Here is a 25,589-nt window from a genome sequence, read left to right on the forward strand (position 1 = left end):
TTTTCAGATCTAGGATAGGATGAAGACCCCCTTTTTTCTTCGAAAGTTAGGTGTTGCATGCCAGCTAATACGGGCACTGCCTACCTGTGACTTAGAAGTGACCGGTCCCATTTTAGATGTTAATGCCCTTTTTTCAAGGTCTGAAATTTCTCTCACTGAGATCTCAAGAAGATACAACTTTAACCAAGTTTCCCTGGATTTCCTTGTTCTGGTAAAAAAAAGAATGGCAAACTGAACAGTGATCTGGCACATGGTTCTTGTTAAGACAAAAAAGGTAGTGGTTATTTATGGCTGACTGTAAGAGGAATGAGTCCATCACAAGAAGCCCAAAGGCTTAGAATCTGCCACTGTAGGTTATAATATTGATGCAAAGCGGCAGAGAAAAATTAAATGTTTAAAAAAAATTAAAGAAAAAAGATGATTTGATTGAGAAATTAACCATAACTGACTAACTAGATGACAAATATCAAAGGAGAAGATAGGTTTCAGAGTAACAGCCGTGTTAGTCTGTATTCGCAAAAAGAAAAGGAGTACTTGTGGCACCTTAGAGACTAACCAATTTATTTGAGCATGAGCTTTCGTGAGCTACAGAAGTGAGCTCACGAAAGCTCATGCTCAAATAAATTGGTTAGTCTCTAAGGTGCCACAAGTACTCCTTTTCTTTTTGCAAAGGAGAAGAAATTTCCACTAAGTGGTAGCAACAGACATTGCTTGTTTTATCTCACTGCAATGGACAACAAGAAGGAAATGAGGGGCAATCACGGCCACTCTGCACTTGGATGGCGGTGAGGGGCGCAAGACCATGCAGGTGCAGGAGTGGCCCAAAGAACACTGTTGTTCAAAGATTCTCATCTTGTGCAAAAGTCACATGCACTTAGAGTGGGATCCACATGGACACACTCGAAGACACTGTATTCCCCTGCCTTGCATGAAATGACAGTTAGGCAACGTAGGGAAGAACAGACACAATGGCCATCAAATGACATTTGTCTAAAATAGCTACATGAAAATCAATATATAAACAGTGACTCCTCTTCTCTAGTGGGTTCTATCATAAATGCTCCCTACCAAGTGTAATAATAGGAAGCAAAAAAATAATTTGACAAACTTTATCAAAAAGTAAATATTTACGAAAGAGTCTTCCCTCGTAAATTCTACTCTTTCTTAAATGTTTGTCTTGATATACACTAAAACCTTTCCCCAATCTAGAATATAAAGAAGAGCCTCATCTACATAACATAAGACATATAGGGACTGTAATGTTAAAAAGACATATGAAAGTAAAATTTCAGTGGTAATTTACCCATGTCTGAAAATGAGGCAACTAAATCACTACATGCTGTGCTGAAAATTTGCCTGATTGCATCAGTGGTCCTTGGAGCACAACAGAGAACAGTTTAGTAGCCACTACAAATTAAATTGAAATAATAATGTAACAGCTGTTGAAATAGTTCAAAAACTCCCATTCTCCTCCTAGAAAAGCTACTATAATAGCATTAAAACATACTGTTAAATAGTTCCAATCTGTTATCTATAACTAAGTGGCACATGGCCAAACTTACCTTCCAGACCAAATCCAAGTGTCTAAATTCAGACAATGCAAATCATTCATTCTAGTTTGCTAAAAGAAAACAACAAACAAAAAACCGCTCAAAAACAGGTGTTTTAAATTAGGCATGTGATAAAGTAGAGTATTTCAAAGATCTTCCTAGATACTATGTATTTAAGTAACATTCTATTAAAAGAAATTTGTACCCATGTAGCTCAGCACAACAGTCTGAAAAATCCCCAGATCAGGAGAGAGGGTTATTCACTCTGTGCAGTAACTGAGGTTCTTTGAGATGTGTGTCCCTGTGGGTGCTCCACTTTATGTGAGTCTGCTTCCCTGTGCCTGTGATTGGAGATTTTCAGTAGCAGAGCCCACTTGGACTGCACATGCGCTCCCCCATCTCGCGCTGCTTTTGGAGATTATATAGCGCTGTGCGGCCAAACCAGTTTCTTTTCTACCGCATAGTCCGTGTCTGAACTCCAAAGTAATGGGGAGGAGGGTGAGTAGTGGAACACCCATAGAAGGACACATCTAGAAGAACCTCCGTTACTGCACAGGGTGAATACCCCTTTCTTCTTTAAGTAGTGTCCCATATGGGTGCTCCACTTTAGGTGACTGGAGAGCAGTGCCCCTTGTTGGAAGGATGGGGCTTCGGAGTTGGGATTCATGAGCGATGATAAGACAGTCAGTCGTAAGAGAGCATCTGATGTTAAGTCCTACACAATCGCATAGTGCTCTGTGACTGTATGGGCTGATGCCCAAGTGGCTGCTTTACAAATTTCTGTAATTGGTACATTGTTCAGGAAGGCTATAGAGGTGGAAATTGATCTCATGGAGTGTGTTTGAGTTCCTGGGCAGGGGGAGGGTTTGCAAATCATATTGACTATAGTAGAAGTGAATGCAACCGGAAATCCATTTTGAAAGCCTTTGTTTAGATATAGCTGAACCTTTTGATCTTTCAGTAATAGAAAAGAATAATTTTGGCATATAAGTCTAGCATGTGGAGCATGGCCTCCCTTTTATTCCCATGTGGCTTGGGGAAGAATGATGGGAGGTAAATAGCCTAATTCAGGTGGAATGAGGAAGGTATTTTAGGTAGGAACTTTGGATGTGATCGTAATGTATCTTTATCTTTGAAGAAAATTGTATATACCGGGTATATCATGGGAGCCACTATTTCCCCCACTCTTCAAGCGGATGTGATGGCTATGAGAAAGGTTGTCTTCATAGATAGATGTATGAATGAGCAGGTTGCCATGGGCTCAAACAGTGAGGCATCGTAGCATCAGATAAAGGTCCCAAGGTGGAGTGGGATCTTGTCAAGGATAGAGGTTCCAAATACTTGTGAAGAACCGTTTTGTTATAGGATGGGTAAATACTGAATGTCCATTAATCTTGCAGTGGAAAGCCACAACAGCTGCAAGATGAACTCTAATTGAACCTGAGGATAGTCCTGATTTTTTTAGTCCTAGGATATAGTTAGGGCCCTACCAAATTTATGGCCATGAAAAACGTGTCACAGACCATGAAATCTGGTCTCCCACTGTGAAATCTGGTCTTTTGTGTGCTTTTACCCTATACTATAGAGATTTCACGAGGACACCAGCGTTTCTCAAATTGGGGGTCCTGACCCAAAAGGAAACTGCAAGGGGGTTTCAAGGTTATTTTAGGGAGGTCGCAGTATTACCACTCTTACTTCTGTGCTGTCTGCAAAGCTGGGTGGCTAGAGAGTGGTGGCTGTTTGCCAGGCACCCAGCTCTGAAGGCAGTGCCCCACCAGCAGCATTGCAGAAGTAAGGGTGGCAATTCCATACTGAAGGGCTAAAATCCATATGCTGTTTATGTTGCAACCTGATATATAGACTATGCCAGCTCTTTTTACAGGCCCAAAGTCCAGAGTTTGGTCAAGATGCCAGAGATCTAAGGCAAATAGTGAACAATATTAGCTAAGAAGCAGAACAAACAGAAGACAACCTTCCTTATTGCTGAGATAAGCTTGGTCAACAAGATGCCAGATGGAGAATTATAATTGGTGACTTTATCTAAAAGTTGCAAACAGACCTAACGAATGAAAGGGGCCCTGTTTCTTCTGTAGAAGAGGTGTCTTCCTACACACCAACCTTGAGTTTATGGAAGAGGTTCAAACGAGTCAGTATGAGATATGACATCCTCCCTCTCACAGATGTACATCCCTCCTCCAAGCCATTACCAGTGCCTGCCTTAGAAACACAAATGAACAACTAAAAAGCAATCTTTATTGCCAAATACTTTTCATTTGTCTCTTTGCTTTAACCCCCAGGTATGTACCTGTTGGACAATCAGAGGAGCTACTTCGTTCCTATGGACCCCAAATCAGAATTCAACATATATATTTTATACTAACACAGTTTATACATTGTTTAAAGGAAAACACCTGTGTACTAATTGTATGTTACTTGTTAACCTGAAACCATGGGCGGAGACATTATGTAATCTTGGACTATTGGCTACTGTGCTTATCTTGTCTTGCTGCTAAACCTATCCAGGGGTTTGGGACTGCCTACCCTGTCACTTCCCTCCACCCATGGAAAATCCATATAATTCACTGTAATCAATTGTTTGGCAGTGTCTCTGAGCCTAATAAGCAAGGTGACACTCCGCCAGCGCTGTGCATAATAAACCCACCTTGATTATCATACACATTGTAAGGAGAGTGATCACTTTAGATAAGCTATTACCAACAGGAGAGTGGGTTTGTTGGGGAGGGTGGGGAGAAAACCTGGATTTGTGCTGGAAATGGCCCACCTTGATTATCACACACATTGTAAGGAGAGTGATCATAGAATCATAGAATCATAGAATATCAGGGTTGGAAGGGACCCCTGAAGGTCATCTAGTCCAACCCCCTGCTCGAAGCAGGACCAATTCCCAGTTAAATCATCCCAGCCAGGGCTTTGTCAAGCCTGACCTTAAAAACTTCCAAGGAAGGAGATTCCACCACCTCCCTAGGCAACGCATTCCAGTGTTTCACCACCCTCTTAGTGAAAAAGTTTTTCCTAATATCCAATCTAAACCTCCCCCACTGCAACTTGAGGCCATTACTCCTCGTTCTGTCATCTGCTACCATTGAGAACAGTCTAGAGCCATCCTCTTTGGAACCCCCTTTCAGGTAGTTGAAAGCAGCTATCAAATCCCCCCTCATTCTTCTCTTCTGCAGGCTAAACAATCCCAGCTCCCTCAGCCTCTCCTCATAAGTCATGTGTTCTAGACCCCTAATCATTTTTGTTGCCCTTCGCTGGACTCTCTCCAATTTATTGGACTCTCTCCAATTTATCCACATCCTTCTTGTAGTGTGGGGCCCAAAACTGGACACAGTACTCCAGATGAGGCCTCACCAATGTCGAATAGAGGGGGACGATCACGTCCCTCGATCTGCTCGCTATGCCCCTACGTATACATCCCAAAATGCCATTGGCCTTCTTGGCAACAAGGGCACACTGCTGACTCATATCCAGCTTCTCGTCCACTGTCACCCCTAGGTCCTTTTCCGCAGAACTGCTGCCTAGCCATTCGGTCCCTAGTCTGTAGCGGTGCATTGGATTCTTCCGTCCTAAGTGCAGGACCCTGCACTTATCCTTATTGAACCTCATCAGATTTCTTTTGGCCCAATCCTCCAATTTGTCTAGGCATCAGATTTCTTTAGATCACTTTAGATAAGCCATTATCACCAGGAGAGTGGGGTGGGCGGAGAGAAAACCTTTTGTAGTGATAAACACCCATTTTTTCATGGTTTGTGTGTATAAAAACATCTGTATTTTCCACTGAATGCATCCGATGAAGTGAGCTGTAGCTCACGAAAGCTCATGCTCAAATAAATTGGTTAGTCTCTAAGGTGCCACAACTACTCCTTTTCTTTTTGCGAATACAGACTAACACGGCTGTTACTCTGAAATCCACGTGCTTGCTTCTACACAGTGTCCATACTTTGTTCCTTCAATACCATGCCACCCTTACTTCTGCACTGCTGCTGGTGGTGGCTCTGCCTTTAGAGCTGAAATCCCAGCCAGCAGTTGCTGCTCTTCAGCTGCCCAGCTCTGAAGGCAGTGCTGCCGCCAGCAGCAGCACAGAAGTAAGGGTGGCAGTACCGCAACTTCCCCTTACAATAACCTTGCAACTCCTCCACAACTCCTTTTTGGGTCAGGACCCCTACAATTACAACACTGTGAAATTTCAGATTTAAATACCTGAAATCATTAAATTTATTATTTTAAAAATCCTATGACCATGAAATTGACCAAAATGGACCGTGAATTTGGTAGGCCCTAGATATAGTCCAGTATCTGTGGCACGGGTGAGGTGATAGCCGAGGCATGTCTGTTGGCGCACCAAATGTGGAATCTCTTCCATTTGTGCAGGTAAGTAGCTCGCATAGTCAATCTTCTCTGCTATTTAATAGTATCTCCTTTACATCTTCAGAACAGGTCATCTCAATATTCTGGAACCATGCAGGAGCCATGCCTTCAGGTGGAGGATCTCTCGGTTTCGGTGGTGAGTCTGGCCTGCATCCTGAGACAGGAGATGTGGAACAGGGTGAAGAATGACTGGTGGGCATACTGTCATCCATAGGAGGTAAAGGAACCATGTTTGTCTGAACCATGTTGGGGCTATCAAGATGACTCTGACTTGTTCCTCTTTTATCTTGCAAATTACTTTGGGCATTAAGGGGATCAGTGGAAAGGCATACAGCAGATGTGTGTCCCATTTGATGAGGAAGGCAACCCCCAGAGAACAGTAGCCCAGTCCTGCTCTTGAGCAGAACTGTGGGCATTTGATGTTCTCAAGTGTGGCAAAAAGGTCTATACTTGGGAATCCCGAATGTCTGAATACCTTGTATAGGATCATGGTATCTATCTCCCACTCATGTTCCTGTGAGAATGTTTTGCTTAGTGTGTCTACTGTGGTGTTGTGACCTCCCAGTAGGTAAGTCCTGAGATGTTGATGTTGTGGTGAATGCACCAATTTCATAATTTCAGTGCTCCGACACACAGTGATTGCGACCTTGCTCCCCCTTGACAGTTCATGTAAAATATGGAAGCAATGTTGTCGGTCATTATTCTTTTGTCCTTGTTTCTGAGCAGTGATAAAAAGTGTGAACATGCATTCCGGACTTCTTGGAGTTGCAATAGGTTGATATATAAAGTTGACACTGAAGTTGCCCTGTACTCTGTAATTTTGCAAATATGCTCCTCGATCCAACAGAGACATGTCTGTTGTCAGTATGAGTGACAGAGGTGGCTCTGTGAAGAACACACTTTGTGGGGCTTTGTCCACCAGGCTAGTGAGCTTTTGACTGTGACTGGCATTAAGAGACACTTGTTCAAATTGTCTCTGTGCGTAATGTATACTGTCCTGAGCCACTCCTGAAGGCAGCGCATATGTAGTCTGGCATGTCTTACAACAAAGGTGGTCATTGCCATAAGTCCTAGTTGTAAGCATGTTCTGGCTGATACCTGTGGGCTGGATTGCACTGTAGAGATCAAATTGATTAGTGGGGGTAAATCTGTGAGATAGTAAAAAAAGCAGGAGTACTTGTGGTACCTTAGAAACTAACAAATATATTAGAGCATAAGCTTTCGTGGCCTACAGCCCACTTCATCAGATGCACAGAATGGAACATATAGTAAGATATATATATATATATACACACACAGATAAGTTGGAAGTTACCATACAAACTGTGAGATAGTGTGACAGAGTGGACTAGGCCCTGAAGCCTCCAGCTGGAGGCCTCACGGTCCTGCCACACATCTCCCCATCCTGAAAAAACTGCCTAGAATGGCTGTGTGGGACGCAGCCAATAAGAAGGGGCTGCAGGGAGCAGCCAGTCAGGGCCCAGCAGGCTAGTATAAAAAGAGTCAGAGTGAGTTCAGTTCCTTGCTGGAGCTGGAACAGTGTGGATGGTGTGCCTGGCTGGCTGAGGCAGCTACAGGACCTTGGACAGAGCAGTGCTAGCAGAGATGCGGGAAGGGAGCAAGATGGTGTTCTGGGCTGGCTGCTGGGAGTCAACTGGGACAAGGCCCTGAGGTAATGGTGAAGAATGTGCTGGGGCCATGGGAAGTGGCCCAGGGAATTGCAGCAGTGATGCAGTGGATGGCTGCTATGTATAGGGTCCCCGGGCTAGGATCTGGAGTAGTGGTGGACCTGCATGTCCCCCCTGCCACCACCATTAGCCGCTGGGGAAGTGGCCTGGACTTTTGATGCAGCCCAGAAGGGGGAACTGAATTCTTTTAGTGGCCCAGCAGGAGAGCTGGGGCCAGAAAGGCCCCAAGAGGGTGAAAACATTGCCTCCAGGGAGGGAGCCCTGGGGCACAGTTCTATGCCAGAGCAGGGGCAATTTGAGCGAGTATAGAAGGGGCTGAGAGACAGTTTGAACCAGAGTACTATGATAGGCCCTGCTGGACTGATTGAGGAGTGAGCCTAAGGACAGGGCTGCAGGTAAAGAGATGTTACAGAGGGCACTGAGAGAGGTCCCAGTTGGACTTGTACCCCTGAAGGGTTTTGCTTTTTATTTCAAACACAGACAGTGTGTGACTCGGCTGGAGAGCTGAGTTGCTGAAGACTCACTGCAAGGGATACAGAAAGGGTGGGCACATGCACTCTGCCAAGGGGGGTGCTTGTGAGCGGTGAATGCCACCCTGTTACAGTTGGCAATGAGGCTTTGGCCTCTAATGCATTGAGGTAGGCCCCAATAAATTCTAGGTGCTGTACAGGTATCAGTATCGATTTTTGAATGTTTGATTGGAGGCCTACTTGTGAGGAAAGGGCCATTGTCCTTTGTGTTGCTGCTAGGGTATCTTCTTGAGAGGGGGCTTTGAATAAACAAAACATTCAAGTATGGGAATATCATAATTCCCTGTTTGCAGGGGTGAGCCGTCACCATTGCAAGGATCATGGAGAACACTCTGGGTGCCACAGAAAGGCCAGACAGAAGTATCTTGCACTGGTAGTGATCCTGCTCCAGAACAAATCTGAGGAATCTCCGATTTGATGGATCTATAGTGATGTGAAAATATGCATCTTGGAGGTTGAAGGTTAAGAACCAATGCCCCTGTTCCAGTGCTAGGATTATTGTTGCTAATGTGACCATCCTGAATTGGTGAACTTTGATGGGTTTCCATGACTGTTCTTTCTCGGGATTAGGAAGTAGTTGGAATACAAGCCCATCCCTCTGTTGTATCGGAACAGGTTCTACAGCACCCAAGTGCAGGAGGTGGTTTATTTCCTTCCATAAAAGGTGCTGATGAGAAAGGTCCCTGAAGTAGGATGGGGAGAGAGGGCAGGAGGGAGGAAAGTAAATTGAAATGAGTATCTGATGTTGATAATTTCTAACATCCACTTATCTGAGGTGATACTCTGCCATACTGGGTAGAATGGAGTCAGGCAGTCTCGAATCTGATGGTGGTTGGAGCAGATGGGACTAGGGAAAGCAGTGGAGGTGGCCTATATTTTGTGACCCTCTGTCTTTGCAAATCACATCGTCTCTGCGAAGGAACGTATGGAGCAGGTCTCTATCACTGTGCAGAATGGTATTTATTCGGCTTCTCTTTTGCGCGGGTGTGTAGATATATAAAGACTGAATCCTTTAAGTAATGAAGGGATTCATCCATCTTGTCCACAGTTTCAATCCTTTGAAGGGAAGATCTTCAACCATAGATTGTACCTCTTCAGGAAATCCTGAGAAGTGAAGCCATGATGCCCTTCGCATGACTACAACTGGAGACATTGACTGGGCAGCTGTGTCGGCTGTGTCTAAGGAAGCTTGTAAGGCCATCCTAGCCAGAAGGTGACCTTTGAGATAATTGCCTAGAATTGCTGTTTTTTCCCCCCAAAGATGACTGAATTTATTGAGTCATATTTGAATAGTTGGTGTAATTAAATTTGGCCATCAGTGCTTCATAATTGGCAATTTAAAATTGCGGAGTTGCTGATAAGTAGGCCTTGCACCCAAAATGGTCTAACCATTTCCAATCTTTATTGTACGGGGTATTTCTAGTATGGTGTTGCCTGCTCCACTCATTCACCGCCTTGACCACCTACTAATCTGGGGAGGGATGTGAAAATAGAAACTCCTTGTCCTTAGAGGGGACAAAATACTTTTTGTCTGTTCTTTTGCAGGTGGTAGGTATTGTGGCAGGTGTCTGCTAGGCAGCCTTAACTGGGTCCATCAGAGCCTCATTTATGGGGAGTGCAATTTTTGAAGAGGTTGATGTTTGGAGTATATCCAGTAACTTATGTTGAGACTCTGTAACTTCTTCCAAAGATATTTGTAGTGAGTCTGCAATTCTTTCAAATAGTTCTTGGAATTGATTAAAATCATTGGCTGCCGGTGGAGAAGGCATGATAGTATTTCCTTGTCCTCTCCAGATGAGGTTAGTTGGTGGGGTGACTTCCTGATCCATCCTCTCCTCCTGGTCCTCAAAAGTCTGGTCCTGAGGTTCAGGGGGGGAGGGTGTGTGTGTGTCTACTTACCGAGGCTGATGCGGAGCATCTTGAGCTCTCAATGGGTGCTAGGAGGCCTGGAAAATTGTTGCCTGTATGCAGCCCATGGATCCCAGTAAGGCCATTGTTGTGGGAATGGCATGTGTGGCATCCATGTATGTCTGTACCATCTATGTGCATAACCCTTAGGCTGACATCTGGCCTGTACCAAAGGGTCTGGTCTAGTAGTTGTCTGAGCGGAGTGTTGATGAGAAGTAAATGTCCTTTTCCTCATTATTGTCCTCCTCACTGGATAAAGGGGGCAGATCTGGATGGCGGTGTTGAATGTGACAGTGTCGAGCGCACTGGGTATGCGATGTGTACCAGAGCAATATCGGTACCAAGGAGATTCCAGTATTTCAGATACCAACAAGTTGTAACCTTTTATTTTATTTCAAGTGAATTTTGTAAAGTGGTATTACATCACCAAAGGTTCGGCTCTGGTGGCTACAGTTTCAAGCTCAGAGTGAAAGTCACCTCTGCTACTTGTTTTAGACGTATAGTCTCTAAGAACACATAAAGACCAAGGATAGTGACACTCATACATTTACAAGTACAAGGTTTAGTCTGTGTTTCAAGTTTTATTAAAGTCATGATTACCCAATGTGATACAGGAGGGCCAGGGAGCAGTGGTAGAGGGGAAATATATAAGCCCTAGCATATTAAGGCGTGGTTCCCTGTAGACTAGGGAGGGTTGCTACAGGTTAATTGGAGCACCTGTAGTCAATTAAGGCCCTGTCAGGAACCTAATAAAACCCCCTGCTTCAGAAAGTCAGGGAAAGAGGAGGAAGGAGAGAGGACTGGAGTTTGGAGGTGTGTTGTGAGAGCTGAAAGACCAGAGAACTGAAGTAAGGGAGACCCGGCCCTCGCAGGGCAGGGAGATTCCCTCCCCCAGCGTCTAAGGACCAAGGATAACCCCACCCAAGGAGGAAGAGGGTAAGAAACCCGCAGGGGTTGAGAGGGGCTGGGACTCAGAGGGAGGAGCAAACCCACACCACCACCTTCCCGGGCCACTAGCAGGGCCTTTGGCACCCAAGAGCAGGGGCAAAGGGTGGCATCTTAGCCCCTACCCCAGAAAAGTTCAGGACCCACCATACGAAATCGGCCATCTTGTCACACCAAGCATATAGAAATCCTATAAAGACCCATGCACAAGTTACATATGCATCCTTAATGATATTCTTAAACTCTGATGGCTGCCTTGCCAATTGATCATCAGTAGAGGGATAGTTCCTGCTGGAGTTTTCCCATAAGGAACTCAACTTGCCCAATCTGGGCACCCTCTTTTTATAATGTGATTCCAACTATACCTCATTAACATTTACGGATATAATGCACCCTGTAATTAGGGTGCACTAATGCACTAGGATGCACCCTGTGATTGGGGTGCACCCTGTGATTAGGGAAAAATGTGATTACCAGGTATCTTGTAAGCAAAAAACTACTCTTATTGTTAATTTTTTGCAATACCACCCATACGCACATCTTTCCCCATAATCTTGTACCATTGGGTCATTCTTTAGTCACTTATTTATGTCAAGCATTTCTTAAGCCTATGGCCTACTATGGCTAAGCTAAAATCCTACGGGCCTCAGCCTGTACGCATTGTGTTTCAGCCCTACTTATTTAGATACCTAATATATACTTATCCCTTCTGGCTACCAATCAGTCTTATATTTCTATAATCCTACAATTTAAATCTATTGAGAATACAATGATTATATATGACATAGCATGTTAATCATTTCACACAATAAATGAATGATAAAATTAACTAATTGGCTATAAAGTCCTTCTGAAAACAAAATTCTTGTGGTACCACAGGGAGACATTAGCAGTAGTACCACTATAGTTGAAGTGGTTATCAGTGCCAATGGGGTTCTGTGCTCTGCTGAGGGACTGGTAAATTGTTGTGGTGCCAATCTGCTTGGTGCTGCATGTCTGAGTGGCTCAGTTGGTACTGGCATGGAGGAGCTAGGCTTATCTCTGCCACTCCTTTCTGAGCCCACCCTCTTAGGGTCCTTGGCTTTAATGGTACCAGCGATACCAGAGGATCCCACCAACTCAAAGGTGTTCAACCTTGCTCTGGCCAGTACCAATGTCATCAAGCATGCTGGGGATCTTTTCTTTTTAGCAGGTTCCCTGGTAGAAGAGGTTGTTGTCCTCTTCATGGTGGCCTTTTGCGAGGACTGCAGCAGTTTCCTCTGTGAGGGAAGCAGGAAATGTTTCTCTGAACCTGCCGTTGAGGTCAATGGGGACCAGTGCTCAGAGGGAGTCTCTGACCCCGGATTGGAAGCTGGACACAGCGAGCTTTCCATCATGGTAAATTTTAACTTGAACACTGACTCTTCTGCTGCATACCTTGAAGTTGAGGCAATGCATATACTTTTGTGGTATGCGTGCCTCTCCTAGACAGCGGATGCACCAAGAGCGCCCATTGCTGATGGGGATAGTCTCCCGGCAAGAGAGACTATATGAATTTGGAGTATCTGGGCATGTCCCTCTTTCCTGGTATCTTTCCCTAACGGGAAGGAGCATTGTGGAAAAAACTACACTACTCTACAGATAACAGATTCTTAGCAGAAAAAAAATTTTTTTTTAAACAAGAAATAAATAAATGAGGGAAGAGCATAGTTCTAACTATCACTACAACAATAACAACACAACACTAAATATGCTCTGCTGAGAGCTCTGTCTCAGGCCAAGGGCAATAGAGAAAGAAGGAACTGAAGGCAGTTTGGTCACACAGCGCTATATAGCCACAAAAAGCAGCACGAAATGCAGTATGTGTGGCCCAAATGGGCACTGCTACCAAAACTCTCTGATCACAGGCACAGGAATGCACACTCCCCTAAAGCAGAGCACCCATATGGGATACTACTTGAAGAAGAAGCATTTATCTTTTGTAAAAAAAGTCTATTTGAAAATAAACTACTGACACTTGCCTCCTTCCTAGAAAGTTTTAGGGGCTAGTTTTCTACTTCTTTCAGTAGTGTTTTAAGTTTATTATTAAAAAAATTATTTAAGTATTATCCATAATAGCTGTAGTAAGTGTTACAATATGGGTAGCATTCTGCATATAGTTTAATTTTACTTTATTGTCTTCTCATTTTGGCCAGATCTACTGACTTACTATCTACTTAGACCCAGATTTAAGGTGCCTAAATACCTTTAAAAATATGGTCCTTGCTGATGCCCTCTCTCTGTAATGCCCCAGAATGCATTTGTAATATAGAGAGAAGGGTAGCATAAAATCCCTCCTTGGCAGCTGTACTGAATCGCTTTACCTGTAAGGGGTTAAGTAGCTAAAATAGCCTAGTTGGCACCTGACCAGAAGAAACAATGAGGAAAGAAGATACTTTCAAATCTGGGGGGGAAAGATTTGTTTGTGGCTCTTTTTGTTTGTTTCCTCTCCGGACGGGGGGAGAGACCAAGCAGGTACAACATCTCCTGAAAATACACCTGGAATGATATATCTAAAATTACAGAAATTGTAAGTAGGGCAAGGACATGTGTTAGGTTATCTTTTGTTTTGCCTTGTGAATTTTCCTATGCAACAGAGGTAGTTTTATTCCTGTTTTTGTAACTTGTGAAGCTGAGCCCAGTGGGGAATCCTCCATGTTTTAAATCTTTTTATTACCCTGTAAAGTTACCTTCCATCCTGATTTTGCAGGTGTGATTTTTATTTTTTTTCTTTCTAAATTGGTTTGAGCATTAGCCTGCTAAACCCAGGGTTGTGAGTTCAATCATTGAGGGGGCCATTTGGGATCTGGGGCAAAAATTGGGGATTGGCCCTGCTTTGAGCAGGGGGTTGGACTAGATAACCTTTGCGGGGGAGGGATAGCTCAGTGGTTTGAGCATTGGCCTGCTAAACCCAGGGTTGTGAGTTCAATCCTTGAGGGGGCCATTTAGGGATCTGGGGCAAAAATTGGGGATTGGTCCTGCTTTGAGCAGGGGGTTGGACTAGATGACCTCCTGAGGTCCCTTCCAATCCTGATATTCTATGATTCTAAATAAAGTTTTTCTTTTAAGAACCGGATTGACTTTCAGTGTCCTGAAGACACAGGGTCTGATCTGTGCTCACATTGCTAACCAATTGGTTGGTATATTATTCTTAAGCATCCCCAAGAAAGGGGGGTGAAGGGGCTTGAGGGAATATTTTGGGGGGATAGGGATTCCAAGTGACCCTTCCCTGAATTTTTGTGTAAATCATTTGGTGGTGGCAGCAATACTGTCCAAGGACAAGGAAAGGAATTTGTGCCTTGGGGAAGTTTTAACCTAAGCTGGTAGAATATAAGATTAGGGGGTCTTTCATGCGGGTCCCCATATCTGTACCCCAGAGTTCAGAGTGGGGGGAATCCTGACAGCATTATATTGGAGGGGAGAGAGAAAGGGGGGAGAGAGATTGGTAGTATTTATTTACATGAGACAGCACATAAAACATCAAAACCACTCAATTAAAATGTACCACTTGCTATTATTTCATTCACTGATATAGAAAAAATAAGTGGTTTGACCATATAAGCCCTTCAAACTGTGTTTAGCACAGATTACAAACATTCTGCCACTTATTTGAAGCTTACCTACCGTAAGTCATACTTTGGCAGGACTTCTTTGAAAGCAAAGCTAATGGAGCTTACACACAGCTTACCCATTTTACTGGGTTTATGAACATTTTATGGATACCTTATCTATCCTTATAAGACAACAAGTATATATATTTCTATCATTACCTTTGAAATGCCTCATGTCCTGGATTCATCTGAAGATGTGATCAATGACATTTGCACAATGTCAATGGACTGAGTTATTCTTCCAGTACGTGACACTTACCTTACTGCTGAAAGTAACATTATTGCTTCAATTTGAGACTTTTTTAAATATTTACTTTGACTAATTGCCATGTGGTGTTTTAGCTCTAGCTTTGTTATACTGTTTCAGTACATATGTACAAAAAGCTCTTTGGTTGGATTCTTCTTTGAATTTACTAATAAATATGCAAAACACAAAAAATATTTTATGAGCTAAAGACAAAAGATTCCATTAAAATAGAAATGAACATCATTTAGGGCTAAATTATGGAATCTAGCCATAACTCTAAGCCAGAAGTAGTGCAGACCTAACAGTTACACAGACCTAAAAGTATACTACATGCTTGTCTGGATGTGCCCCCTCCCTATGGCCAGCCATCTTTGTAGACCAGTGTGAAGTGGTATATGACCAGGGCCTACCACTTGCCTGCTCTCTTTTGGGCAATTTGTGCTTCCACCCTTAGGGTTGCATAGAAGAAGCAGATTGTCCATAGCCTATTTGCAGGTGCACAAGGAGGTAAAAAGACATCTTGGGACTTCTCTCCGCGAACATATGGGTTAGGAGCAAAGACATTCTGGGCTCTGTTGGTACTGCATAAATAAATTGCTTTCAGTAAGTAATTAGCAAAAAATAATATTGTTGCCAATAAAATATTAATTAAATAACTACTAACCAGCACTCGTCCTCCAAAGATGTAACCCTTATTTCCCAGCACAGCACATGTATGAGCTGCTCGAGGCTGAGGTGGAACTCCACCCTGAAAGTGCCAATGCAAGATTTTTTAGAACATAAACCTATACAGTGTCCGTAAATGTCTAACTGCAAGTCAATAAAACATGAAATGCAACGGTAAGGTTGAAATGTACCCCATATCTTCCAATATGAAGGCAAAATTGCAAACTTGCAAAACAATTTGTGGGAACACCCAAAACTCCCAAGGCATTAGATGACACATTTTATAGTACAGTTCAGCCTTAACTAAATTGCCATAAATTTTGGTGTTCAGTTTATTCTCTCAGCACCTGATTTACCAATGCTTTATTCCAGTTTTACACCAGTGATACTCCACTGATTTCTAGAGTTTCATCAGTGTAAAACTACAGTAATACTGGTGGAAAAGTCCTCTAGGGCCTGTTTTTCAGAGGTGCAAAGTACCACATGTGGTCACCTCTGGGGGTGGGGGGAAAGCAGCAGCACTTAAAATGCAGGAATTTTGCAGAGGGTTTAACAAAACTTTGACTACTCAAACCTATGGAGTTGGTTCATGATCAGGATTTATGGTAACTCCTGGGGATAAATTTTAGACAGTAGGTTCGCCTTCTTAGGCTTAAAGATCTTGTATGTTGCAAAGGTTATTTGTTTGAAGACAAAAATATCCCCATGATGTAATATTGAGAAATAATAATGAATACCTAGCTCTTATATAATATGCTTCATTCATAAATTTCACTACTTTACAAAAATCAGACTCTTAAACTTTGTATGTAATAGCCAATCACCTGATGCCAGCGGGAGTTTTCCCTATGTAAAAAAAAAAAAATAGGGATTGCAACACTGGGGCCTTAGCTTTTAATGGAACTTTTCACTTAAGAATTTTATAGAATCATAGGAAGTCACATAAAAGAAACATGAAAGTGTCAAACAATCTTATTATGTTATAATTCTTCCACTGAGCTCTTAATGGAGTCTGTGTAATCTTACCAGAATTTTATGAGGCTCTTCATTATGCTATAATATTAATATATAAAAATGTTCACATTACAGTTTTATTGAGAGCTCACTGAGAATATATGCCATCATTGGAACAATATTAATATAAAAGAATTTCTTACATGCAAGACATCAGTTACTGCTCCTGTTCACACTTAAAATAAATGTTAGTCTTTCTAAGCATTAAACCCTTGATGCAACGGAGTTATGAAACACAGCAACTGAATCTACACAGTATTCATTCAAGTGTATATATCCCTTCAATATTAAACCATTTTTTTTCACAAATATCAAAAGGCTGAACAGCTACTCTAATGACTAGAGACCCAATTTTGCAATTGGATCTGCATGGATGGAACCTGTGCCTGCCGGATACCCCACTGAAGTCAGTGGAATGCAACATGAGTGCAGGAGTCCATTAACATGCATCTGATTGCAAGATCATAGGAATGGCCATAATGGATCATGCTTGTGGTCCATCTTGTCCAGCATCCTGTTTCGAACACCAGAGGACTCAGAGGAAAATGCAGGTAGGTAGATACGTGGTGATCCTAATCCTTGAAAGTTAGATTGGCTTAAACCCTCATTTCAGGGTTCATCTCCCTTCCAATACTCTTTTTGTCAGTATTAACTACTTTAACTCTGGATATTCTTGTTATCCAGCCCCTCTTTGAATTTTACTATGTTCTTGGCCTCAACAACATCCAGTAGCAATTACTTCCAGTCTAATTACATCTTTTGTTGAAAACCGGCTTTGAATTTGCCACTTTTTAGTTTCATTTAATGTTCCCTTACTCTTATGTTATGAGATAGGGAGAACATAAAAATGCACTCATGTTATGAGCCTGAGAAATGCCACATGTTCAAAATAGTTCTCCCTGACATCAGTCTCTAAAGTACAGTTATTATTCAATATGTGGTGGAGTTACAAAAAAGTACAGAATGATTAAAGATTTAAAAAATACTCACTCTAATTGTTGGTTGAAACCAAGTTTGTGTGTTTGTATCAAAAGCATGAACATCGTTATGCCATCCCCAAAATATCTGCCCTTCCTAAAAAGAAGAGTGAAATATCTAAAATTATATTTTTTTCATTTACTTAATCTCATAATCCTTTTGTTTCATCAAAAGGGTTTAGGCATAAAAGTGACAGACAAATTATTTTCTGTTTTTAATCAGAGTAAGTATAGGCATGCACTAATTTTTATTTTTAAAATACACATGGGGTAACATTTACAAAAGTGACAAAACATGTAGGTGCCTAAATCTCATTGAATGTCAATGGGATTTAGGCCCCCTAGTGCCAAAGGCACTTTTAAGAATGGCCATACTGGGTCAGACTAAAGGTCCATCTAGCCCAGTATCCTGTCTTCTGACAGTCACCAATGCCAGGTGCTTCAGAGGGAACGAACATAACAGATCATCATCGACTGATCCATCCCCAGTCGGCCATTCCCAGCTTCTGGCAAACAGAGGCTAGGGACACCATACCTGCCCATCCTGAATAATAACCATTGATGGACCTATCCTCCATGAATTTATCTAGTTCTTTTTTGAACCCTGTTATAGTTTTGGCCTTCACAACATCTGGCAAAGAGTTTCACAGGTTGACTGTGCATTGTGTGAAGAAATACTTCCTCTTGTTTGTTTTAAACCTGTTGCCTATTAGTTTCATTTGGTGACCCCAGGGAGTAAATAACACTTCCTTATTTACTTTCTACACATCAGTCATGATTTTATAGACCTCTATCGTATCCCCACTTAGTTGTCTCTTTTTCAAGCTGAAAAGTCCCAGTCTTATTATTCTCTCTTTATATGGAAGCTATTCCATACCCCTAATCATTTTTGTTGCCCTTTTCTGAATCTTTTCCAATTCCAATATATCTTTTTTGAGATGGGGCAACCAGATCTGTATGCAGTATTCAAGATGTGGGCATACCATGGATTTATATAGAGGCAATAAGATATGATATTTTCTATCTATCCCTTTCTTAATGATTCCGAACATTTTGGTCGCTTTTTTTTTGACTGCTGCTGCACATTAAGTGGATGTTTTCAGAGAAGTATCCACAATGACTCCAAGATCTCTTTCTTGAGTGGTAACAGCTAATTTAGACCCCATCATTTTATATGTATAGTTGGGATTTTTTCAATGTGGATTACTTTGCATTTATCAACATTGAATTTCATCTGCCATTGTGTTGCCCAGTCACCCAGTTTTGTGAGATCCTTTTGGAGCTCTTTGCAGTCTGCTTGAGACTTAATTATTTTGAGTAGTTTTGTATCATCTGCAAATTTTGCCACCACACTGTTTACCCCTTTTTCCAGATCATTTAGGAATATGTTTAATAGTACTGGTCCCAGTACAGACCATTGGGGGACACCACTATTTACCTCTCTCCATCCTGAAAACTGACCCATTTATTCCTACCCTTTCTTCCTATCTTTTAACCAGTTACTGATCCATGAGAAGACCTTCCCTCTTATCCCATGACTGACTACTTTGCTTAAGAGCCTTTGGTAAGGGACCTCGTCACAGGTTCTCTCAAAATCTAGGTACGCTATATCCACTGGATCACCGTTGTCGACCCCCTCAAAGAATTCTAGTAGACTAGTAAGGCATGACTTCCCTTTATAAAAAACACATTGCCTCTTCCCCAACAAATCATATTCATCTATGTGTCTGGTAATTCTGTTCTTTTGAGAATGGGATGTAGGTTCCTAAATCATTTGGGCACTTTAGAAAATATTGCCTTCAAATGTTTAGTAGGATATGCTTTGTATAAGCAAAAGTTTTTATTCATTAGGAAGACATTTTTCTTATAGATTAATACTAACATTTGATATAAGGGATCTGTTCTCTCCTTGATGTATCTATCTCTCGTTAATGCCAACAACAGTTGAACATGCATAATGATTAAACAGACTTCTATGTCATTTTCTAATTATGAATACCGTAACCAGAGCCATCCCTTGGGTATGGTGAATTGAGACAACCGCCCTGGGCCCCGTGCTTTGGGGGGCCCTGTGCTTCGATAAAATCATGAAGAGGCGGGCACGGAGGTAAGGCAGGAGGCAGGCGGCAGGCAAGCAAGGTGAGGAGGTGAACGGGGAGGTGAGTGGCAGGCGGACGGCAAGGAAGAGAGCGGTGGGCGGGCAGTGAGGAGGCAAGCGGCGGCCACTGGCAGCCCCCTACCAAAACCTCCCCCTTCCCCCAGCGCCTCCTGCCTGCCGGTGGGCCCTGCCAATCAGCGCCTCCCCCTCCCTTTCAGTGCCTACTGAGGATCAGATGTTTCATGGCATCAGGAGGCGCTCGGGGGGAGGGGAGAGGAGCAAGGGCGCAGCGTGTTCAGGGGAGGGGGCGGAACTGGGTGAGGAAGAGGCGGGGTGGGAGCGGAGCAGGGGTGGGAAGAAGTAGGGTGGGGGCGGAGCCTTGGGGGAAGGGGTGGAGTGGGGGCAGCACCTGGGTGGAGCTGGGGGGAGCACCCCCCAGCAGATTAGAACCTCGGCACCTATGACCCAGTCCCCAAACCCCCCCTTGGGACAGTCCTGATTGTAACAATTCACTATGGGAAACTAAGTAGTACCTTGTTCCAGGCATCTTATGGTAAAGGTATTTACTCTGGTTAATAAATTAAGGGAAGGTATTTGTGGACAGATAAAGCTGTGAGGCTATAAGTTCCTGGCCATTACTTCAAAGAGCTCAATACTATAATTTTTTGTAAGTGGAAGCATCTAATTGGAATAGAGCTATTTCACTTTTTCTACTTTAACAGCACTTTGCTCTTACTTTATCTAGGAGAGTTCAGCCTTGGGTACTCACAATAAATTATAAATTGAAATCACAACTGATTTTTCAAGATTCAATTCTGTATTACTGTTGATGCAATCTAATAGAAACAAACTAAAGAAGAAACAGTCTAATATCAAAGGGCTGCAGTACAACATGATTATTTTACACGTCTGCTGAGATTATTGTAATCTGTAGATGTAGTATATGGTAAATCTAGTTTGAATGTATGAGCACAAAACAACAAAAATTAGAACAGTTTTCAAAAAGTGAAATACTACTTTTTAATCATCATTAATCGTCTTAATTAACTAGCCTCTTACAGTCTGTATGGCAACTTCCACCTTCTCTGTGTTACGAATTACACCTGGTAGGACACGCATACAACTGCTGCGAATTATACCTTGTAGGACACACATACAAATGCTACGAATTACACCTGATAGGACACACACATCAATGCTGCGAATTATACCTGATAGGTCACGCACAGTTCGAATCTAGGCTGAGGCACAGAAACAAAGTCCACAACTGCAGAGTTCCCAAAAGACACTAAGTTTATTACGCTCGAGCGTTGTGCCCCCCTGCTAGCCGGGGGGGACCCTGAATACAGATTATACAAAGGTTATATACTTTTTAGCAAAGCATGTTGCCCTCGTGCATCGGAAACCTTAGCCAATAAACAAACCCTTGTCTTATCTACCACCTATCCCTGCTTGGTGCATTCCTCTTGCTATACCAGTATGTTAATTACACAGCATGGTCCTAAAGTCATGCATCAGTAACTTTTATTATCAGAATGGGAGGCCTCACATCAAAGCCAAGAGACAGGGAGTTAGAGACTGACAAAAACCAGATACTGGGAGTCAAGGCAGGCTGGAGACAAGGAGGAGGATTTTCACAGGGATTCAGTATCTAAGGATCACTCCTCCTGGTGTATGATGTGTTGGCATTTAAACAATGGTGGGCCCCAAACCAAAATGGAGTCACATGTGCTAAGTTTTCCTTAACATCTGTATGTATATATCTTCTTACTATATGTTCCATTCTATGTATCCGATGAACTGGCTTGTAGCCCACGAAAGCTTATGCTCTAATAAATTTGTTAGTCTTTAAGGTGCCACAGTACTCCTGTTCTTTTTGCAGATACAGACTAACACAGCTGATACTCTAAACCACTTTTTCAATTATCCGTAAATTTAAAACAGCTTGTATCTTTAACCTCATACATTTTTTAAAAATCTCCAATGACCTAAAACATATATAGAAAGCCAAAAGGACCTTCAGTGGAAGTTTCTTGAGGTGAGCAAAACTGAGCGTAAAATGGAAAGCATTTTACAGTTTACTTTCCATTTTATGCTCTATTTTGCTCACCTATGGAGTCATTATTATAACTCCATAATAACAGATATTGGAAACGTTGCTCCACTAAAATGAGAGGATTCCTCTGAAGAGAGAAAAATATTCAAACAAAAGTAAATCAACATTAATATAACAACATTTTCATTATGAAGTATCTCTAAATAATCATCTCTGGGTGAAATCCTAGCCCCATCAAAGTCAATGGGAAATCTGACATCCACTTCAATGAGGCCAGAATTTTACACCCTAGTTTTAAAAAAATGGAGTAAAGCCCAGAGTTTTCCTAAATCCAATCCTGGTGCAACCAGGTGCAGTTCCATTAACTTAAATCACTGTCCATCACTCCCCTGAAGAGGACCTCCACTGCACCCCTCCTCACAATATTGCCCACTGTACCTGCTACACAGAGGAAACACATCACCTGTATAGGGTATACACAATAGAACTGTTGTTAAACCCAATATACACCATACTGTCCTGAGATCTCTCTTTCAATTGAGTTAACTATACTTACTCTAGGACTGAATCTGGCCCCTTGTTTTAGTAGCTGTGGTTCCTTTAATAATAGTCATGTGTTTAATAATGCTTTTCAACAATTAGAAGGCACTACTTATTTTAAACAGTAAAAAAATCTTACCCAAAATGCATCATGAACATCAAAACAATCACTCAGTTCACTGTGTTTCCTACATCCATAACCACCAAAATATATTAATCTGGAAGAACAAAAAAAAAACTATTGAACTTCATTTGTTTTAAATTAATGTTCAATTTGATATTTTGAAAAGCTATTATATTTAATTAATCAGAAATTTCAATTATCTCTACTATTAATGTTTAAATGTGTAAACAAAGAAAAATATTACATACTGTATATAATTACTAAACAAACTTTGTGTTGCTACACACATAAACATGCCTGATACAAACCCACAAAACCAAGGAAATGAAGTTAAGATACATGCTCTACTCCTCCACATACACGTTTATCACACCTCAGCATTGCCAAAACTACTACACACCACAGAACAAGGCTTAACTCTGCCCCCGTTTCATACTTCTGCACACACATCTTTACCAGACTATATTTTCTTCACCAATAGTGGTTGTGAACATTTGGTGTTGTAGTTGGTTGTTTTGGGAGGTGGCAGTTTGATGATGATTTTGTACAGAAGAGAGGTTACAAGGGATGACGGAAGGCTCGCATCCCTAAGAAAGCAGAATTACAGCAGCTCTCTAGATATTTCCCAGTATTGTGCAAGCTTCTAAGAAATACTCATCTTCAAATTCACATCTCCTGAGGACTGATGGCAAATTTTCAAAATGGAGCGTAGTTTGCCCCCAAATACGTACATTTAACAAAAATGTAGAGTTAGTTACATACTTCCACCAGAAATGGGTGGATCTTCATTCTGTACATAAATTAAACTTGACTCTGAATTAATTAATTCATGCTCTTGAACACCCTGGTATCGACAGCTAAAAAGAGATGCATGGCTGCATACATGTTTATACATCTTGCAGCTAATTCAGAGTTTCAAAACCAAAATGCAGTACTAAGTACTAAATGTGTTGGGTTGTTGTTGTTTTTTTGTCACACCCTGGAGGACCTGGAGTCCAGAAATCAATAAATGAATTAAATGAATAAATTGTTTATTTTGTTCATTATATATCATGTAACTCTTATGTGTTTACAATAGCTTGTACAGCAAATAGCCCATATATACAATTGATTTATTTCTCAGTGACCAATTCTACCACCATAGCTACCTTTAATGGTTAATATAAAATCTAAAGACATTTTTTACATTTGTTTTTTAGTTTAATATGTTTAAATAATTTAAAGAACTTTTACAACCAATTTGGCTAAATATGCTAAGAAGCAGTTACAATACAAATACCTAGCTTGTATTCTCAACTTGGCTCTTTGTACCAGGGAGTTATCATTGAAATACCCTTTCTTATTGTCAATACTTTTGCTAACAAATATAATTTGAAATTATACCAAATCTAACAATGTTTTATAGCATAATCTATGTAATTTCATCAGCAATTAAAAATTCAGTAAATTAACTTTAATACCAGTTTAATAATCATCAACTAAATAAAAAGTAATATTTAGCACCTGAATAGTGTCTTGCACCCAAGGATCTCAAAGCACTTTAAAAAATAATTAAATTTAGGGTTGGTAAGTATGATTATTCCAATGTTACAGGTGGTAAAACTGAGAGACAGAGATGTTAAGAGATTTGTCCAAGGTCAGAGAGTAAATCACAGTCTGAATTGGAGTTCCAGTATTGTGTTCTACCTATAACATATCACTTCTTCCCTTTGGTTAGTAGGTATTAAAAATACTCTTGATGTATATTACCTGTCCTTATACACCCAGCAGGAAAGCTTGTCACGTGGTGTAGGAGGTTGACCTTTAAAGTCTGTAATTTTTTTCCACCTATAGGTTCCATTTCTTGTTCGCAAATTAACATAATACAGCTTAAAAGAAAAATAATATTTTAGTATAAAATAAATTATTTTGAAGAATCAAGCACAAATCAGCAATAGATATGATTACAAAGAGCAAAAGAACAATCATTTTCTTATTTAAAAAAAAAAGAAATCTGAGTGTAATTGACAAATTATAATTCTTATGATAGTAAGAGATTGGTTTACTCACTAATCACAAATAAAATGCAGGAAGAAGCAGCAAAATCTCCCCCTCTCCGCTTTGCTAATGCCCTTTGGCTGAAATCCTGGCCCTGCTGAAGTAAGAATTTTGCCATTGACTTCAATGGCACTACTATTTCACCTGTTAGTCTCAGTCTAATGCTCTCGCCACAGACAGATTACTATAAATGCAGCGTACACAGAACCTAACTAGGTGCAGAAGTGCTGCAGGTTAGTTAAACTATCAAACTCATTTCACTTGTTTTCTAATCTACACTGAAATTCTGGTTTCCATTACATTAATCCACTGAATACCCATTTTCCCCATTTCATTCCTTATTAGTATTTAATTACCTGCAATCAACAGGGAAACTAGCAGTCATATGTTAATGTTAACTAGTTATGATCGGACTTTCCTAGAAACGCAAATGCCGCTTGCCCACTAAAGAGCAAAGAAAAAGCAACAAATGTGAGGTAAGTCTAATTATGGTTGCAAATATATTTTTCTCATAGAAATACAATTAAATTTCAGAAATACTAGCAAACTTGAGAAATAAAAATAAAAAACAAAACATACTGGGCATTATCTTGCAGTCTTAACCCAGTCAAAACTCCCAATGCAGTCAACAGGAGATGTGCAGATGCAGAGGGACTAAAGAATCAGATCTACAATTTAAAGTATTTTAAAGTGCACCTTTTCTAAAATAAAACCAAAATCTCACCCTTAGATTTTTCCCGCTAGTTAAATGCAAGGTTAAATGCTTTGTTAAACGAAGTTCTGCATTAGTAGTCATTCGATTAAAATACACTCCAGAATTAAAAGATTACAATACCCGATTACTGTATCCTTTATCATCAAATCCTCCAAATATATACAGCTTCCCATTAATGCAAGCTCCACAACTTCCTGACATAGAGGTAGGTAGCTCTCCTTCCATTAGGTGCATTGTCCTGCCGTTTAGTAAATATATTAAAATTTCATAATTTTGCTCCCAAACAAACCAAAATACATCAAAAGCAAAGTAGTACTAGTAGGAGATATAACAGGATAGGGAACACACAGTTGCTCTGGGAGGAGGGCATATTAGTAGGCTGGTCAGCACTATCAGGTGTGCTCATTAAGGACAGAATCTTTGAGACTTTTTGTAGTTAGGCTCTAGCAAGTCTCTACTGAACATGTGCAAACTGC

The 25,589-nt window shown here is 41.3% G+C and overlaps 1 protein-coding gene across 2 annotated transcripts in view; it reads right to left on the reverse strand.

Annotated features, from left to right (window-relative positions):
- The window catches only part of KLHDC1 (kelch domain containing 1), a 74,175-nt gene that overhangs the window by 26,289 nt on the left and 22,297 nt on the right, over positions 1-25,589 (reverse strand). The window contains exons 3-8 of one of the 2 annotated variants that reach the window (XM_077819699.1): positions 25,234-25,351; positions 24,111-24,229; positions 22,377-22,455; positions 17,557-17,640; positions 15,551-15,634; positions 1,563-1,621 (exon numbers count right to left, since the gene is read on the reverse strand). In XM_077819699.1, coding sequence (XP_077675825.1) covers positions 1,563-1,621; positions 15,551-15,634; positions 17,557-17,640; positions 22,377-22,455; positions 24,111-24,229; positions 25,234-25,351 — 543 coding nt within the window. The remainder of the gene's footprint in view (positions 1-1,562; positions 1,622-15,550; positions 15,635-17,556; positions 17,641-22,376; positions 22,456-24,110; positions 24,230-25,233; positions 25,352-25,589) is intronic. The other variant, XM_077819700.1, reaches the window with a different exon arrangement.

Source organism: Eretmochelys imbricata, chromosome 6 (assembly GCF_965152235.1).
Source record: "Eretmochelys imbricata isolate rEreImb1 chromosome 6, rEreImb1.hap1, whole genome shotgun sequence".
Classification (NCBI taxonomy): Eukaryota; Metazoa; Chordata; order Testudines; family Cheloniidae; genus Eretmochelys; species Eretmochelys imbricata.